The following is a 20237-nucleotide window of genomic DNA, read 5'->3' on the forward strand; positions in this document are numbered from 1 at the left end:
ATATAAAACTTCACGTCTTCAAAACACACAGTCAATGAAACGCAGTACAGTATATACAGTTTATACATGGGAGTACATTGTTCCAAACATTGCTGATAACTGACCCCAGCACTGTTAATACTGTGGTTCAGGAATAACCCATTGTAACCCATGTACAATACAGTATTGTACCCATGTAATACAGTATTTTAGGTAGCAGGTCGCTTATAAATGACTTGTTTTATTATGTTACCAACTGAAAGATTATGGTTGGGGCACTTCAGTTTGTTTTTGCAGATAAAAGTACAATGCATTTTTGAAGGTTTGACCAAAACTCTGGGCTTCTCCTTCATCAAAGAGGTGACGTTCTTAGCGAGGTTCATAAGCAGATTGTTGTGCCCTTCTTTAACGAGAGAGAGGAAGAAAAAAAAGAACCAAAGAACCAAATTTGTGTATGACTGCTCAGAGAGACAAATATGACTATTGAATCAAAAAGATTGGGCTCCACATTATTCTAATCCCGGTAGGCCAGAGTCACAGAAATAACACTATGCCCTCTCTCTCTTTCTCTCCAGCTATCATCCTCATTCCATATGGGTTCTTCCTGCAAACGTTAAAAGTTAAAGCCTGTGTAACCAAACACTGCAATATTCCACATCCAGAGGGGTGGATCCCTCACACACTGCAGGCCCCCTTGGGGCCAGTATCTGTCAGCGTTTGTTGATGCTGTTCTTGAATTAAATACCTCGGCTGCGTTTAGGGGGTGCTATGAATTATCGCCTTGTAGAACCTGAAAGGAGAAAAACAGATGGATAATATTGGGACGACTCGATAGGAAAAAGCATGTAATTCATAATCATTCACCGCGACGACATTAATTGCTGTTTATTTTGGTTGTTTGTCTCTTTTTCTCCTTTACATGGCAGTCATGTTCACTCTTTTTTTTTGTAACGCTCCTCTGGTTCTCATTCCCTCAGTATCATCTCCTGATTCTCAGTGTGTCTTTCTCTCAGACCGACTCCCTTTCACTCAAGGTAATCAATGAAGGCCTGTCAGGGTAGCTGAACAAAGACATTATTCAGGAGATAACTTGAGCACGTGCTCAGGTGGGTGAACATTGAAGACGGCAAAACGGTCAGGTTGGCTAAAAGTCTCCATCGGTTCAAGGACTGCCTGGCGATGTCAAAAGGGTGTGGAGTTGCTGAACTCTTCTATGCCCATCCACACACACATGGCCCGAGTTACTGTGTGTCTCCTCACGTCAAAGGGAATAAGAACACAAAAGGAACACATTGCAGTTGGCTGTTAATTCCATTTACATGTACATTCCCCTTTGTTGTGGTCATCAGCCGAAGATCCTAAGTCTACATCGTTAAAATACGTCATAAAATGAGAGTGCATGACTTGGGAGGAGAAAGGACTGGAGACAACTTTAATGCTCCTACTTCTGGGCCAGTAAAGTCAAAACCGCAGCATTTACCTGATCATAAAACATGAACTGGGACTTCAGAGAGCCAACCAGTTCAGCGGAAGTCTGTCTTCTGTGTGCTTCTAAAAATGCTGACCGCATGGCATAGCACAACGGCGTCTTCAGACAAAGGCAGGGTCAGAAATTCAGGGTGTACATGCAGTTCAGGACATGAGGGGTGTGTGTGTGTGTGTGTGTGTGTGTGTGTGTGTGTGTGTGTGTTAACGCACACTACGCATATATTTGTGTCCCTGAGGACTCATTGCTGAGTACACAAAAATTGGGAGGAGAGCATGCTCGGACAGCAGAGATAATGAAAAAGACTAATGAGGAAGAAGAGATTCTCCTTACCTACCTGGTTGCGCGTTTTATGCGATTTCTGCAGCCACACCCTCCACTGGTCGTACAGCTTGATTGACATCCCACTGCAGCCATAGGCGTGCTTGCGGACCCAGCCGAAGAACTGCTTGAGTTCACGCCGCAGGGTGGAGTTGTGCTCACTGGGTTTGGGATCACATGAGCCGCTCTGCAGACGCTCTGTGTGTGAGGGGAGCACATCGTTTACAGCTAGTAAGCTTGTGTGTGTGTGTGTGTGTGTGTGTGTGTGTGTGTCTGTGTCTCTTTTCAACACTAAGAGCAGAGCATAGTCTTGTTTTTCCACATCGCACCTGAGGTTTTGGCAATGCTGTTCTGTTCAGTAAAATCCCAAGAGGTTGCATTCTTGCACCCTCAGTGCAAAAATTGAAGGTTATAAGATAGGTTATTGAACATTTTGTGAAACACTAAAGTATTGTTTTTTTCATTTATTTATGCTATTCTTTAATTAATTAATCTTGTTGGTGACATTCTGTATAGGCCTACTCTACAGTATTAATTATACACTTGGCGATATGTTTTTGTTATATGATATGATATAGTACTTTATTGTTATATGATATGATATAGTACTTTATTGTTATATGATATGATATAGTACTTTATTGTTATATGATATGATATAGTACTTTATTGTTATATGATATGATATAGTACTTTATTGTCAGCCTGCACTGAAATTTGTCTTGGGACCCAGCGGCCTTGCATGCAACACATATACTCACATTTGACATAACAGAGAAAATAAAATAAATGTACATACATATAAACATAAAGACAAGAGCAATGTTTACAGCTCAGTCTAGTCCTAGCCAAACTCCTGATTGAGCCCCAAAGTCGACTGATGGACAAAGGACCTCTTCAGTCTGACCTTCTTGTATGCTGGAACACCATCTCCTTCCTGAAGGCAATGTTTTTAAATCCCTACTCAGAACCCATCTGTTCTCCCTTGCCTTTAATTGCTCTTGAGTTCCCTTTTCTACTTTTTATTGTTGCTCTTTGTCAACGTATGCTATTGTTTTTTATTTTTTGCCTTCAATGTCATGTATTTTGTATTTTTATTTTTTCTTGTTCAGCACTTTGGTCGGCCTTTGGCTGTTGGAAATGTGCTTTATAAATAAAGTTTTGATTGATTGATTGATTGATTGAATGTATGGCTAGTGTTTGAGGTGATATTCCTTCCTATTTGCTAACCTTGGGATGCTGTTATCATACATGGATGTATACTCTCTGAAGTGGTTGTCCAACAATCTTTGAACCTAAAGATCTTAAACAGCAAAGGAAATAGATTATTTGCTTTGTTTTCTTACACACTGATTCAATCAAGCGAAGGCTTTTTTGTGTCTAAGTCCATTTGGCGTTTTTTAAAATGATGTCATTTTCTGTAATTTTCTTAAACTGCCAATAAAGTATTCTATCTAATCTGATCTTTTCACGACAAAAGATGGTCTATTACTACTCCTAGGTATGTATATGAACATACCTGGTTGATCTGTTCACTATGAATAGTAATGGGGGATCTGTGTGTCTCTAGTGGTTCACCAAAAACAAAACAAACTCTTCTGTCTTTGTTGTGTTAAAGGACCACTTCACCACTTTTCAACCTATCTTCATATAATAGGTCCTCACTAATAATCGTGAATAGCCATTTTATCATGATTATTAGTCAGGACCTATTATATGAAGATAGGTTGAAAAGTGGTAAAGTGGTCCTTTAATGATAAGAGCGTTGTTTATCACTCCACTCAACCACCTTATTTACTCTGTGTTGGTGCAGTCCAGGATCACTGGAACTATCTAAGAGAGAAATCAAAGCTGTATCATCAGAGTACTTTAGAATGTATTGGTCTGGTATGACAGTGCCAGTGTCTGGTTTGTAAGTGCCACATTCAGACAGACTGTCAGTATAAAGGGTGAAGAGTACAGCTGAGCTTCCAGACCCCTGCTGAGGAGAGGGCTATGTTCACTTTCCCCCTCTGTACTCTGTTAGTAAGAAAAGAAGCATACTAGTGAATTAAGTATGGATTCAGTTCCAACTTCCAACTGTACCATATTTGACACTAGTTTATTTTATTTTATTAGACGAAGAGTCTGGAATAAAGTTGATGATGCAGATGTTGATCGAATGTACATAAACACTGGGATAGGTTTGTTGCGTAGTTACCTTAACATGATGTAACTCCAAATATTGGCAAGATATCTCACATTCTCACAAAAAAGTCTCACATTCACACTTTCCACAAACAACGTGGATTCTGGCAATGTGTTCAGCATCCCCCCCCCCCCCCCCCCCCCATCTGTTTACAATGATTGATACAGTACTGTGACTATTGCGGTTTCTTAGACGCGCAATAACAAACAGGGTGATGTTGTCTCGGAAGCATACTAAATGGATTTTATTCCTAATTCAATTAGTAAAATCTACATGAAATTGACATTTTTATATCCAAGAAATACGGTTTTGTAATTAAGAAGCAGTCTGAAAAACTCTGAGCTATCCTCATCCCTAACTAGTCATAGTTTTGTGTAGAGAAGGCTACTGAAAGCCAAAAGCCTGCCACAGTCAATCCTTATGGTGAACAACAGAGCCTGATAACGACTTCCTCTCTCTGGGGAGCAAATACCACACAACCTATGTAACTCATTATCTGCTCCTTGTGGTCTCAAACCTGCTTCCACTCAGGGTTTATGGGCCCTGCGTGTACCTCTGACAGACAAGCAGCATTTTAACTTGATCAATCTTTGCAGGCTAACGACGAAAATCTATCAAATATCCCCGTTGGCCTTTTGCCATTTCTTTTAATCCTCCGTCTAAAAGATCTTTATCGTGGCAGCTAGCGTATTGATGTTTGCTTTCAGACTGGGGTCACATGCGGTTTGGATCTACTTGCTCCAGGATGTTGTATCCGGATAAGGCCATTGTTTTTCTGCTTTTAATTGGCAATGAAAGGTTATTAGAAGGGAAAGATCACCACTCGATTGTATATGGTGGATTTGGGAGGTATTAAAAAGTCATAAAGCATTTTGCCCATGAGGTATTAAACCTTTCATGAAAGCAAACTCATGAATCATATTATTAGACTGCACATATGCCAGATTTTGTTTCATTTTCGTTAATTCAAATAAATGAAAATATTCTTTGTTCTTGTCTTACTGGCAGCATACCCCCCTGGATTGACAGACACACACACCAACACACCAACACACACACACACACACACACACACACACACACACACACACACACACACACACACATACGTGCGCGCATGCACTCTCTCTCTCTCTCTCTCTAATGAATTCCGTGCCTTTCACCACAGTTAAGTAACATAAACGGCATAAAGACCCATTTGAGAGGTTCTCCAGTCGTATCTGTACTCACCACTGATGGGTGTGGAGGCAGCAGTGGAGTGGCTCCAGCCACTCCAGATGCCAGCCTTCCTGGATCCGAAGATGCCCACTGGGTTACACCTCACCTGGACGAAGTAAACTGTCCCGGGGCGCAGGCCTGCCAGTCGGCACGACGTTTGGTTACCAACATCAACCACTACCTGATTGTGAGACAGCAAATGGAAAAGACATTTGAAAACGGCCAAGCCTAAATCAACGCATGGATTCTTATGACAATGACTTGAGTCAAAATATAAAAAACATCTTTTACAATGTCAAGAAGAGGGCAATTCAATCAAACTAAAAATAGTTGCTTGTGTAACAGAAATTAGTGTAAAGCCCCAAATTAGTCAGCTAGGTCACATTAACCACTTGAATCCAAGTGTTCTTATTCTGGGGCAAAGATTCTGGCTGATCTACAAACTCACAATGTATCGCAATGTGATGCGTTGTCAGCTTGTCGATCGGACAAAGTTATTTGATGTATAGGGGGAAAATGGGCCTAGCCTATTATAGGAAGGAGGTAGGGCCCGCACACCATTGTTATGGTAAAGAATTACTTTATTGAATAAATAAACAACGTTTCGATCTTGACAGATCTTTGTCAGGTCAGTATGACCTAGCCTATTATGGAACACTGGGGGACTCTGGTCAATGAAGTATACAGTACAGCATGGATGTATGCTTGAGTGATGATGTTGATTAAGAATTTCAGAAACGACAGCACAGTTTCTGCAAGACCCATGGTTGTACTTCATTATTAACATTACTATTTAATTGTATTTAATTTTCTTGTCTCCAGCAGGCCGAAGGCATGGGGATAGAGTATGTTTTGCAATCCGTGTGTGTGTGTGTGTGTGTGTGTGTGTGTGTGTGTGTGTGTGTGTGTGTGTGTGTGTGTGTGTGTGTGTGTGTGTGTGTGTGTGTGTGTGTGTGTGTGTGTGTGTGTGTGTGTGCGTGTGTGTGGGTGGGTGTGGGTGTGGGTGTGCTTGTGTCCGTTCGTCTGTGTACAGCTAATCTCCGGCACCGTTAATGCCGTTAACCTGGCATCCAAAGTGCCGTTAACTCCTTGGATGCCAACGATGAACAGCCTGTTATAGAGCCACCAAGACGCCGACTTTTGAAAAACATTTCTTTTATATTACTCCTCCAGATTCTGTCCGAATATCGTTATAGTCTGGCAGCCGACAGGCTTCTTTTGTTTAAAGTGGGAAATTTGGTATATAGTCTTTTTTATTGGCCTAAAATATTGTCTATATACATACATTCATGAATCCACCTGCTATTGGGCAATTGTTTTTATAGGGGTTTCTTGTGACCCTACCATTAACATCCTATGGCAGGCAAAAATTTCAAACTTTCCTTTTGCTTTACGTAGCATGTGACATGTCAAACTAGGGGGTTTTCATGATTCTGAATCCATTCCAAGCATTAGTTTTGCACAAAATACATTCCTTAGGCTAAAAGCAGCCATAGCCACATGACACACATTTATTTTGTCATGACGTCTATGGCCGTTTTTAGCCCAAGGAGTGCATTATTATTATTATTTTAATAATGTATTATAAATGTGCATTACATTTGCATAAAACTTTTTAAACATCATTTCCTCTGCAAAGTACTAGTATTACAAAGTAGTAGAAAGGTTGAAATCTCTTTTTTGCAAGTATAAATATATCCGGGTCGTAAAGGGTTTTAAACCCGTGAAAGTGACTTCTGTGGTGCTCCCAACTGACAGATCAGGTAGCTCTCCTGAGTAACTTTGTTTTGCCACAACGCAAAACCAAACTATCTTGAGAGTCATACTCCATTGGCACTCAAAGGTTTTTCCTTAGTTTTGTGCATGTGGCTGTTTACCCCCTACCTTCCATTCCACGCTGTCCTCTAGCCTGTATCGTATCTGATACTTTGCTTGGAACAGGAAGTCCTTGAGGGCAGGGGGAGTGGCCCAGCGGACAGTCAGCTGGTCTTCCAGGTCCCCAACACGATTCACCAGCACATTGTCAGGGGGGTCTGTGGTCACTGAACGAGGGAGTTAAACAGACACATTGTCAGGGGGGTCCGGTCACTGGACGAACAGGGAGGTAAACAGACACATTGTCAGGGGGGTCCGTGGTCACTGGACGAACAGGGATTAACAGACACATTGTCAGGGGGGTCCGTGGTCACTGAACGAACAGGGAGTTAAACAGACACATTGTCAGGGGGGTCCGTGGTCTCACAATGTTTGTGGCACCTGGAGAGTGTGGCTCTGGCAGTCCAGGGGGAGCAGAGAGAGAGACAGGCTACTTTTGGAGCAAGAGGATTATTTCCCAAGTCTTGCTAGTTTCTATTGGATCTTGGATACCTGCACTACCACTGGATGAAGTGAACTTTTCTGTTACTGGATTTCTTGCATCAAGACTTTCTATTTCTATGACATTCATTTTCATTCGTTCATTTCACCCAAAAACCTGAACTTTGAACATTCAGTGGATTTTCTGTAATGAAAACAGGCAAAACAGTGAAAACAGTGACAGCTGCTGGCAAATTCCATTGACATATATGGGATTTGCAGGCTGTGGGAAATCAGAGCACTTGTTTGAGCCAGAAAACCCCAGACCACAGAAAATCTACCGAATGTTAAACATTCAGGTTTTTTGGGTGCAATCTTTTTTTTAATGTCACAATCCCTTTAAAGGACGAGCTGCGAAAGAGTTAAAGGGTGGTAAGAGGAGAATAACTTTATGAATACTGCCAGGACAATTTATTTAGTGTAAACCTCTTGAGGCCGTGTTATTTTTATTTTGTTTTGTTTAAGTGAATGTTTTGTTATTTGAAGCTTTATTTGCTTTGCTGTTTAATACATGTCAGCTAAACTTATTTGTTTTTTTTGTGATTTATTCTGAACTGATCCACCATCTCCCTCATTTTTGCTATAATTGGTGCTTCAATTTTCTTTGTTGCAATGCAACCGCATATATTATATATAATATATACGGTTAAGCTAGCACCCTGTGAACTCTGAGAGCAAGCAAGAGAAGAATTCTCCTCCCTAATGTACAGTGTATTGTACAATACGGCTCAGGGCAGACATCCTCTATGCAGACACTGTCATCATTCCACTTAAATAAAACATGGTGTGGATGATGAATGCCTCGTATGACTATCTGCCAAACACACTGTCTCGCTCATGTGCACTCAGGCTCGACATGTCCCTTTACTTAAATATATATATTTATAAATATAGCTGTTCATTATGGAGTAATATACACCAAACGAGAGAAAGAGAGAGAGAGAGAATAATTTAACTGATCAGTGATTTATTAGTATTTTGTTTAATGGTGAATTCATTTTACTGTATATCCAAATCCATTCCTTTTTACTGAATAATTTCAACAAGCAAGTGGTGTGTAATGTATACAGTAATGAGGTTTTTATGTTCAAGTTAAATTGGGAATTGGGAATATAAACTCTTGTTTTTCTGTGAGGCTTAATTTCCCTCCATTTCAGTAAATAGTGCTCTAGTATGTAAAAGAGTATTTTTTTTCTTTATTTCCAAGGTTTAATACCTTCACAGGGATTAACACAATATAAGTTCAGTCAGACAACTCACGGATAGATTTAACTTATTTATTCATTATAGAATGAGAATACAATATATTATCTTGGCGTTCGGCTCTGCTGCATTTTCTCCCTGCTCGGCACAATCAAACACCATCATTAAACATTAAGAGCAGGGAGATAGATATACAATAAAACCCCCCATGGGGAACATAAATAACAGAGCCCACCGGTGGTGCTGGGGTGGTAAAGCATATTAACCCCTTGAGTATATGTATGCGCCCTTGAGCACGGCATGAAACCCCTCGAGTATATCTGACTGAACTAACTCTGCAAGCTACAGCTACGTATCATTTATATTTTTGTAAAATAAGTGTTAAATACCTGTAGCTCTATATTCTGATCATTTCTATTTACAGTGTTTGTTCCCCATCTCTCCAGCTCTTTAGTAAGCAGAAAATAAATGTTCAGATTTCAAACAGTCCAGACTAGAGAAAAGATTACTATCAGAACTCCAGTTGGTGAATGGTGATTGACTTTCAGATTTATTTTTTTAGGGGCACTAGCCCCTCCCATGCCCAGCTTTGTGTGTTTGTGCGAATACGGTAATAGCGATGATTTGATTGGCTGAGCACGGAATTGAGATGATTTGATTGGCTGAGCAAAGTACGTATTGAGGATAAAAAATCACACAGAGGGGCACACAGAGGGGCGCTCTTATATGACAAGATGACGTAAAGTTTCCCTTCATTGTCAATGGCATTTAATGTTTGTGTTGCGGACATTTTGTGGGGACAAAAGCTATAGGAGGGGCTGGCACCCCTCAAAAAGTGAGGACAGAAAAGTGAGGACGCAAATTGTGATTGGCCAAAATGAGATTATATATGATGTATGATGATAAATCCAACAGGTGTGATTTTGGTCCAGCTTTTAGTGTGCGTATAAACACAAACTTTGTCCTAACACAAACATTAAATGCCATTGATAATGAATGGCCACATTAAAAGACTAATGATTGGCCCGAATGAGATTATGTATGATGACAGCGCCCCTCACTTCACACAGGTGTGATTTTTTTAACACTAGAATAATCAGGTCAGTTCTGTGTTCTCCACTCCTCCCAATCCTGTATGCTTTCTGCAGGGAGCACCGTTGTCCTCACTTCAAAGTGTTAAATAAAACATTGCTTTCCCACTGCAACAAAGCTCACAAAGAGACAGACAAGCGCCAGTTCATGGAGCTGATGGTGGGCAAGAAAGAGGGAGGGGAGGCTGGGAACGAGTCACAAAAAAGCAACTTAGACCGCCATATGAAAATGTCTTGTAAAACTCCTTCCCGTTAGTGTTTGTTCTAAAGAAATCCATTGTTCCCTTCATATCCACTGAGCCTTGTTGTGTGCATGTTGACGATCTTTATTTGTTCTATCAAATTCACCCTTAGGGGGGACAGGACATTGAGATGGAAGAATTCCACAGGTTATTGTTTCATTTATTGGGGATCTGAGGTTTGTGATGCAACCCCCCGCACACACCCACAACCCCCATCCTCTTGCACCCGCTTCTGTAAAAAACATGAAACCGTTGCGTTGTACATAGGATTTATAACCAAGGCTAATTTGCAACCCCAGTCCCTGGTTACTTGGATGCAAATGCATCTAATCTAATACTAATAATATTTTACAACAAAATTACAATACCCATTACATTGACCTATAAAACAAAAGTAAACATAATCACTCAGGTAACCAATCAGACACTATACATGTGAGCACAGTTGATTTGATTTCAACCATAGTTTGAATCCTCTGTAGAACACATTTCCATCTGTCTCTAGTTTTAGACCTGTAGGCAAGGAGTTGATGACTCCACCATCTTTACACCAATAACATCATCAAATGGGCCTGAGGTGGCTGCGTCCCTGAACAAAGATCTGGAGAACATTCGGAAGTGGGCTGATGCCTGGAAGGTCACTTTCGAGCCCAGCAAGTGCAAGGCCATAATCCTGTCCAGAAAGAGGAATCCATCTCGACCGGATCTCTTCTTTGGCACCACCAAGATCACGCTCAGCGAGCAGATGGAGGTTTTGGGTCTTTGCATATAGACAGCAAACGTATGTGGACCAGCCATCTGTCCAACATCTGCAGACGCGCTGGACAACGTCTTGGAGCACTGCGCAAGCTGGCCAACAAGCTTGATGCTAAAGGCAGGGCCAACATCTACCAAACCCAGGTCAGGAGCATCATGGAGTACTCCTGCCTAGCCTGGATGAATGCCTCTCTGACCACTCTCAGGCAGTTAGACCTCATCCAAAAGAAGGCCTTAAAAATCATTGGGGTAGATGAGGACCTTGCCCTACAGCAGTACGCCATCAGCAAGCTGAGTCATCGCCGAACAGTTGCAGCAACAACTGTTCTCTACAAGATGCACACTCCCAACTGTCCAGTGGACCTCAAAGCACTACTACCTCAAGCTCACACCTCAGGTCGAATCACCCGGAGAGCACTACCAAGCCACGCCCTGGAAACCCCCAAGTCAAACACCAAATGCCTTGATAGGAGCTTTCTCCACTCTGATATAAGGACATGGAACAGCCTTCCCCCTGCGGTTGTTGGAGACGCGTGATTTCTTTCTACGGACCGTGATTAGACATGGTAACGCCCCGCCTGCCTCTGATTGGCCTACCAACACTGCCCGTCTTGCCTGTCCTCCGAGATGCAAGGGTACTCCGTGGTGGGAAATAATACAAGTACAAGAGAATGGCAACACGCGACAGTAACTTGTAACTTTAATTTTTGTAGAAGAGGCAAACCAATATTGTTTGTACCGTTTGCTTTGATTTAATAATTGATTGAACAACTATGATTTGATTTGGCTGTCTAATAGTACTAATACTAAAAAGATAAAGATCAAGGGAAAAGAGACATTTTTACAGTACAATAATGTTTCAAGTTTACACATGTAGATGTATGCAAATAAACAGGCCAGCGGCATAAACAATATTAGTTTGCCTCTTCTACAAAAAATAAAAGTTACTGTCGCGCGTGCCAAGCTGTCATTCTCTTGTATTATTTATTTATTTCCTCGCCTCGCCTCACCCAGGCTTTCCACCACCTCAGAGGCAGGCGGGGCGTTACCATGTCTAATCACGGACGTAGAAAGAAATCACGCATTGGAGACATTACATCTAGCAGTGTTCACGCCTTCAAGGACTGTCATTCATCCAACATTCAGTTTAGACATACTGTACGCCTGACATCTTGGGAATTGGGATTGCTGCAGTAGCTGCAGATCATTGATAGGCTCTTTGAATGTATTTTTCTCATAGCCTGTATCTGCTTAAGCTTAATAAAAATAAATTAAAAAAAAGAGTTCCAAAGGTTTGCCCACGGCCTTTACAGACTGGCACACCTAGGAACAATACAGTTACCACCACTTGTTGAGGCTTGTGTAGTTGCTCTACCAGAGCTCGGAAGACTATCAACCAGTCCAGAGAACAAAGATGACCATGTAAACATTTAAAAAACAATTTGATGGTAGAGAAAACAACAAAATGTTCAAACGTGAAAAGGTTGTGTTTTTTTTTAATACCACAAAGGTGCCATCTCATCGGTTTTTGATCCATGATTTGCTATCAACCCATAATCACCAGTAGGTTACTTATCAAGACCTCTACTGGAGCCTACTGCCTGCGATTAGAAAAAGCATAAGTGAAATTACTGCCACCGAAGCGAAAACATTGTGAAACTGCGCTATACAACAACTTATATTTTACTTACGTGGCCGGTTAAGACTGAGGTTAGGTTTAGAGTTAGGGCTTTGATTTTATTTTATTTTATTTAGCACAGTATAAAAATAATACAAAAGGGAAAATACGTAGAAAATAAAAAAGGAAAGTGCTAGGAGGAGGCAATTAAGCCCAAATAGCTTATTCGAGGCCTCAACCTGTGTACAACAAAGCATTTAAAAAAAGGATTTGAAAGCAATATACATATTATTTACAAAAAGGTCTAGAACATGATTGAAAAGACACTTGATTATCTATAACATGATTATCGAGACAGTATTGTCAACATAGTTGCCATATCAGCTTCTATATTTTTGTAAAAAATTATCTGATTAATCAGCACATACTTCAATTTGTCGTATAGTGTAGTACTCTGTATTTGATGGGAAACTGACTGACTGGTACGATAAAGGGGAGTATGAAGATGAGTAGCCTATCTAGTGTTGTGTTTGTGTATTTGAGAATGTGTTTGAAAGTAAGTAGTAAAAGGTAAAAGGTAAAAGGTTTGGGAATAGAGTTGGGGGTATGTTTGAGTGTTGATCTGAAAGACAGTAAGTAAGCGTTAGGGTTAGTAATAGGGTTAGTAGTCGGACAACGCGACCAATGCCATGTCCACAACACAACAACAACAACAACGTCTCCGCTCCAGTAGAGCCTACTGGCTCCATTGCATGGTCTTGATAAGTAACCTACCGGTTGATATGGGTTGATAACATTCGAATCCACTACCTCTGACTCTTGATAAATGTGGGATGATAAATTGTAGCATTCAGTGGAGTTTATGTGTCAAGGCTAGAGAGGCCTAGTGTGCACCTTTTATGTTTCAAACATCAGCACATTTCTTATCATGAAACTGATGTGAAGTGATTTGCCAAGCGTCTGATGTGCAGCAACAATTTAGTTTGACTTTGACTAGTTTCAGCCAGAACCCATTACATAGTTATAGGGGATGTGTGGATGGATGGGGAACACCATAAAAACCCACTTTGCACAGGGAAGTATGTTAGCCATATGCAGGAGATCTGGACAGCAAAGATAACAAGAAGGAATACAGCATATGAGTGAAACCAGGAGAGTAGGAGAAACTAAATGAGAGCAGTGACTTCAGGATAAGAGGAGAGGAGAGACAATACGAGAGAAGTAACCTCAGCATAAGAGGAGAGGAGAAAGGAGAAATGAGAAGAGCAAAGTAACTTAAGGATAAGTTGTCTGTTTCTAGTTGTGACCAGACTGAATGACTCACCTACATCCAGGATGTCCAAGGTGATGATGTCAGAGTTGGCTGAGCCCAGCTGATTGGCTGCCTCCACCCAGAGCTCATACGGTGTAAAGAGGGCGAGATCGCGAGGGATGTAGCAGGAATATGGCTGGTGCACGCTGGTGTAGTCCTCGCATTCCTTCTCCTGTCCATACCACCTGGCCCAAGACACAACAAAGACTAGAACCAGGTATACCTTTGACAAAGACCGTAAACATTTTGACAGTTCTTCAAGCATTTCTGCTTTCTTTGACAGCACCGTGGAGGGAGACAGGAAAGAGAGGCTGCGTGACATGCAACACATGGCCCAGTGTTGGACTCAACTCAGGATGTTGCTGTTATGTTTTCACTGGTTGGGCCACTCGGAGTCATAGCAGGAGTCATAGCACAAAAGCAATACATTTAAGAAATAATTACAGACTCTGTGGTGAGAATCGCCATACCGGAGTAGTAATGTAAGGCATGGGTTCTCAACCCGTGGGTCGCGACCCCTCTGGGGGTCGCCAAATTATTTTGGGGGGTCCCCAAATTATTTTCAAAAAAATAAGAAAAAAAAACTTTTTTTTTGCAACTGAATAGCTGGAAAATGGAAATGAAGAGTTTACATATAGTACACATATACACCTTCCCTAATGATTATCTGGTTTCAGTATTTATTTATGGTGTATTGTCTCTATTATTAAGGTTATTGTAGCAGTCAATTTATATTGGGGGTCGGGAGGGGGCGGGGCGGGGCGGGGGTCCCGAGACACTGCCAAAGCATCTCCGGGGGTCCCCGGCCAAAAACGTTGAGAACCCCTGATGTAAGGTATTGTATGTGTTACAGGTCAATAGATATCTACCGTCGCTCTCAGGTAAAAACCATGGCCAAACCTGTTACTTTTCAGGAAATGGAAAAAATACCATGTGTTCCAAAGTCTAACGGATCCAATGTGTGTTATTATTTAGTCAGTTCTTGTTAATAGTTCTCATGATTTGGGCATGTCATATGAAATCTTTCTAAAAACTTCAAAAGATAATACAATTAAATTAAATTAAACTTTCAGAAAATTGCAAGATATTGCAAATATATATTAATTTTAACAATAGTAATTTGCTGATCTACAAGCTCACAATGCATTGATGCAATGTGAGCTTGCACGAATAAGGATGCTACGGTTCAAGTGGTTTATGTGGCCTACTGTAGCTATTTTCACTACTTTTGGGCAACAATGTCCTACAACAAAGTATTAAATAGGTTATTAATTTATATGAAATATGGAGAAACAACGTTTCTGCCCGACATCGAAGATGTACTGTATATGGTTGCTGTCGGGAAGAAACCACTCCATATTCTACAGCGTCACACAAATGAATCAAAAGTAGCAGATCTGCAAGCTCGAAACATGGTGCGAAACGATGCAGCTTCAAGCTTGGCGATCTGCTACTTTTGCTGTTTTTGAATTTGAATTCTGAAAGGTTTCTTGGACATATGAGGTCTCCACCCGACAGAGACGATACACTGTATATCTCTAATCTACCTGAATGGTGAAAGTGGTGTTGGCTTAGGTGATCACCTTGTGAGCTGCAGCAGGTCTGGGGGTCTCACCTCAATTTGTACTTGAGGGTGTATTTGGTTCTGATGAAGGTTTCACCCTGCCCCCCAGGGCTCCACTGGCAGCTCAAGTCCTTGGTGTTTCGGGACCAGCAGCTGAGGTTGACCGGCTTCTCCGGAGGCACTGTGCAACAGGGGGAAATGGAAGAGAATGTCCTTAATGAACTGAAAACATTACAAAGATATACTGGATAATAGAGTTCGATTCTTTTTCGTTTTGTTTTGTTTAATCTCATTCTCATTCAGTTGTCCTATTCTGTTCCACTCTATACTGTTATTTCCAATTCTATCCTGCTATTTATTTTGTGTTCCAAACAGCTCTGTGCTGTTCTGCTTTGTTTCATTCAGTTCTGCACTCTACCCTAATCTCTCATTTTCTTTCATTTTGCTACCATAATTTCTGAGTTATGGAATGGAATGACCTTTTTTTGTAGTTCTTTTGACCCTCTAATAATTCTATTTCAAATGACACAAAGGTCAACCATGGTTTCCATCCTTTCATGTAAAACATTCCTTCCATCAAGCACTGTGTTCTAAGCCAACACTAAGATAGAGAAGATTAGGGTAGTCATATAAAAGGATTTAATAGCATTGCAACCAGAAGGCAGATCATAATCAAAAGGGCTTTTATGCAACAAAACCCTATGAAAAGATTGCATTTGTGAGCCTTACAGCATTCTATCAATCCAAATGAACAAGAACATGTGTTTGCCTTGTTGCCTTGCAGCTCTACAGTACAATTATTTACAATACAGTACATTGAATCTCAAACAGTCATGTTTACAGGTAGCTCATTGACTACGACTCATGGTGTACTTAACATTGCTGTCGAGTCACAGACAGTTTTTGAGGTCATAGGTTAGTTTATTTGATATCTGAGGTAGCCTTTGGATTTCATTAATTTCAGTATGGTATGAAAACCAATTTAGAGATTTGAAACTTGCTTGAGACAAGTCCTTCAAGTTTGCATGTGTGCATGTGTTCTCATATGGCCACAAATGTCACAAAAGTAGGCTATAAAGGTTAGGGTGGATTTTTGGTGGAGTGGATCTTTAAAGTGTGTATGTCTGTGCATGTGTCCTAATTTTTAGCCTATGGGTTAGGATTATTCCTTTAGTAGTGTATAATGAAAATATTGAGTGAGAGATATAAAAGCAGCATATGGTAAACAATTCAAAGAAACACAATACAAAAATAGCCATAATGCTTTTCCCCCATAACATCATGATGTCATTTCCATATGGTATTTTAAAACGGAATAATGTGTCTGTTATTGCTTAGAAGGGTGAGTGTTACAGACCAACCTACACCTTAGAATACACTCCAAAAGCTTGCTGTGAAACGTACAACTTTTCACAGCCACATACTTATAAAGCTTCATAATTATGAAAATCAGAGAGAGGCTCCAACTCTATTAGGCATTCATGAGTCATGCAAGGGCCTGCACATGCATACTGTACATCGTCTCTGTCGGGTGGAAACCTCATACTGTATGTCCAAAACTGTTACTTTTCAGGATCCAAATTCATTCAAAATCAAAAAGAATAAAAGTAGCAGATCGACAAGCTCAAAGATCTGCTACTTTTGTGTGACACTGTAGTATGATGAAGTAGCTTCTGAGCTTCTGATGCAATGAAGCTGAGGGCAGCGCCGAAATATGGCTGCAGCTGTGTAGTTCTAATTGTTGTACTGCAATGAATGTCACTAAAACAAATTCCAATCAACTCTGTTGACATGGCAATAAAGTATTGAATCTTGAATCTTGAATCTAGGACGTTCATTTAAGAAAAAACACAAAATGTTTGAAGGTTTCTGCCCCAACAGCGACTATATACAGTTCTATACGTACAGCAGAGAGAGAGCCTCTGTATAGGGAGCACTTACGGCCCACATAGAGACAGGAGCCGGCCAGGACGTGACCATCTCCTCCGTGGCAGACCAGGTTGTCTCCGGACTGCTGCTGGGAGCCGTTGAGGCGGTGAAGGGTGACACTCACGGCGCGGGGGCTCACCGCCCCATAGGTGCTGCTGGCCAAGCGTCTGCCGTTCAGGGTCCAGTACAGCTTGTTTATGTGCAGGCCCGCTATCTCGGCACTCACCGTGCATGTAGCCGTCAGACTGGAACCAATATGAACTGCGGGGTCCTGGGGGAAGATTACCGCCACCTCTGGGTGTTGAGATATGGAGACACAAAGCCCTAACACACACACACACACACACACACACACACACACACGCACACATGGATATACACAGACACAAACACAGACAAACACACCAACACAGACAATCACACAGACAGACACATGTACACAAACATGCACAATTTGAGGCAGTTAATATTCTAGGCATTTATCGTATTCAGAATCACTTACAATGTAGTAGATTGTTATACAATAAGCATGTACAGTATACAGGAGAAGGACTCTGATCTGTTTCTTTGTTTCTTGATTAGTTTCAGTCTTTGCGAACAGACCCATTTCCTGGTGAAGCATGAGATGCAATTACCACGGTTTTGCAGAGCTATTGAGTCTGGTTGTGCATTGGAATTTTGAGAAGTCCCTTTATGAAAGCTTTGTGTTTGCAGAGAACAGTGAACACATGTAACTTTTGGGCTACACTGCATTGGTGCAGGAGCACAGGAAATATTTATGACCCAATGATGAACTGAATTTATGGTCCCCGGGTAGGGCCACTTAAAAAAAGGTCACCCCAGTGAGGGACTTGAATGTTTTTCCATGCTGCTACGCCTCTTGCACTTGTTTCAAAGCCTGTATATTGTGATTGATGCGTTGCCTATATATGAAATGCTCTGAGGAGCAGTGCTGTGTCCGTCACTGTCCGAATGTTACCACTGGGTGCCTTCGGGGAGATTCAGGAGATAATGTGTGGAGGACCTTTATTAACTGTGTTCTAGGTGGGCGGTGGACAAGCTTTCTAACATATGTGCCAATATGTTGCTTCCTGCTTCACTGGACTTATGACTTATGTGGATATGATGTACAGAGAGAGATGATAATGCCATGGTATTTCATCCCCTCAGGCAGAACCCAGGACTCAGGGAATGCAAGTCTCTTATAGCCTATAGTTTTGTACTGGTGTCATGCTCAGTAAATATCAGATCTACAACCTCACAAAGCCTCACGATGTTACACGTTGTGAGCTTGTATATCTGCTATTTACATCATGCAACAGCAGTGCAAGTATAAGTATTTTGTAAAGTGAAAAACTGTAAATTGAGCATAATCCACATACATACATAATGGTTACACATATTCCATGGTTAATTCAAAACATACTTATATGTAAGTAACTATATGACTTTTCTCTACCTTTATAATGCAGTGAGTAGCCTACTTCTCTGAATCAGCAAAACATTAGCCATATAATGCCTAATGAATATCCTGTAGTGTACACCATTAGCCTACTGTATGTCAGATAAAGCATGTTGTTTGCATTTCATGCAAAGGTCTGATACGTTGACGGTTGATTTATCGCAATTTATCTAATTAAATGCTTAATCTCCATCTCTAATTGGCCTTGTAGTCAATGTCAATTTGATCCAGTTAGTCAATAACGCCCACTAATCACAGCCATATGAATGTGGTGTCATTCAATTTACTACATTAAGGTTTACAACATATTAAACAATGGCTTAAGGGTTTGCAGGACATTTGCATAATTCGTTTTCAGTGTTTTGTAGCCTAAATATAATCCATATGATAAGAGGGCAAATTGTAACAGGCTGCTTCAGTATCTGACAATGTGTTGACTAATGGACTAGCGCGCGCCTCCCATCTAGTGCTCACAGCATTCAGCCGACAGAAACGTGGTAAATTGAGTGTGTCTGTCTGTCGGCTTCCACCCAGAACAAATCTTTTAAGTTTTGTACTTACGTGTCGAGGTGAACAACACATGTGGAACAAGGAGGATGAGAAACAGCAAGGATATCATTGTCGTGCACAGTATTTTGGCTTTTTTTCTGCACTTTTTTCTCCCTGCTCTTGTCCTTTTTTTCCCCCAAGTTCGAGCTCCAAAAAGACGTGAGACTGAGGCAAAGTTGGAAGGCTAGGTTGCGCAGCAGCCAGGACTCTCCAACAACGTTGAGGCAATGAGCTCTATACTTTCAGATCCAGTGTTGGAACTCCCTCAGGAAGTCAAACGGCCAAGTTCACTGCGGTGGCATGAAGGTACATCACACACAGGGTCTGCTTTTTACTCAACTGTGTCTCTGCTTGGTGCACGCCTCAACAGCTAAAACATCCAAGTTGATACTTTATGCTCCTCCCTTGTCTTCTTCCCACACAGTCATAAGTCATTATTGCTCTCGAAATGTGTCCCCTCCCAGGCTATAGCCCCCCACCCCACCTAAAACAAATAAACGGAACTAAAATTAGAAAAGAGCCAGGCCCTATACTAAATTATACTAATAATCTCGGCACATTCTTTTCTGCTGTGGTCCTGTGGAGTAAATTCACAATCTATTTTATAGTTTATTTCCACGATGATACTGATAGTTATTATTAGGCAGGTTTATTTAATCATGTGCAGTTTTAGTTTAGACCACCCAAGGAGGAAGAATAAATGCAGGCTGCCGCTAGACTATAGTGCCTTTTCAGGCTTATGAATATGATCCTTGTTGACAGGCAGAAACACATTTTGGCCGTTCTTTTATCCATATAGACAAAATCCAAATCGATTTATTTTGACAGTTTGTAGGCCTGGGCTACGTATTTCACCCATAGCCAATCACCCATAGCCATATTTGTGAAACCTGTAATCCAAACTGATCTTTAAATGCAAGGGGCAATGGATGCATTGATTCTGAATGAACGATCAATCAATAAA

The 20237-nt window shown here is 41.1% G+C and overlaps 1 protein-coding gene across 1 annotated transcript; it reads right to left on the reverse strand.

The window, feature by feature from the left end:
• Positions 1-180: 180 nt before the first annotated feature.
• Positions 181-19343, reverse strand: crlf1b (cytokine receptor-like factor 1b; the record flags this gene model as incomplete). The annotated part of the gene is made up of 8 exons (XM_079506808.1): positions 181-769; positions 1803-1984; positions 5205-5373; positions 7077-7234; positions 13782-13954; positions 15385-15514; positions 17275-17556; positions 19286-19343. 8 exons carry the CDS (start codon positions 19341-19343, stop codon positions 746-748), a joined length of 1176 nt encoding a protein of 391 aa, XP_079362934.1. The 3' UTR covers positions 181-745.
• Positions 19344-20237: the final 894 nt, after the last annotated feature.

This window comes from Electrona antarctica, assembly GCF_951216825.1.
Source record: "Electrona antarctica genome assembly, chromosome: 7".
Classification (NCBI taxonomy): domain Eukaryota; kingdom Metazoa; phylum Chordata; class Actinopteri; order Myctophiformes; family Myctophidae; genus Electrona; species Electrona antarctica.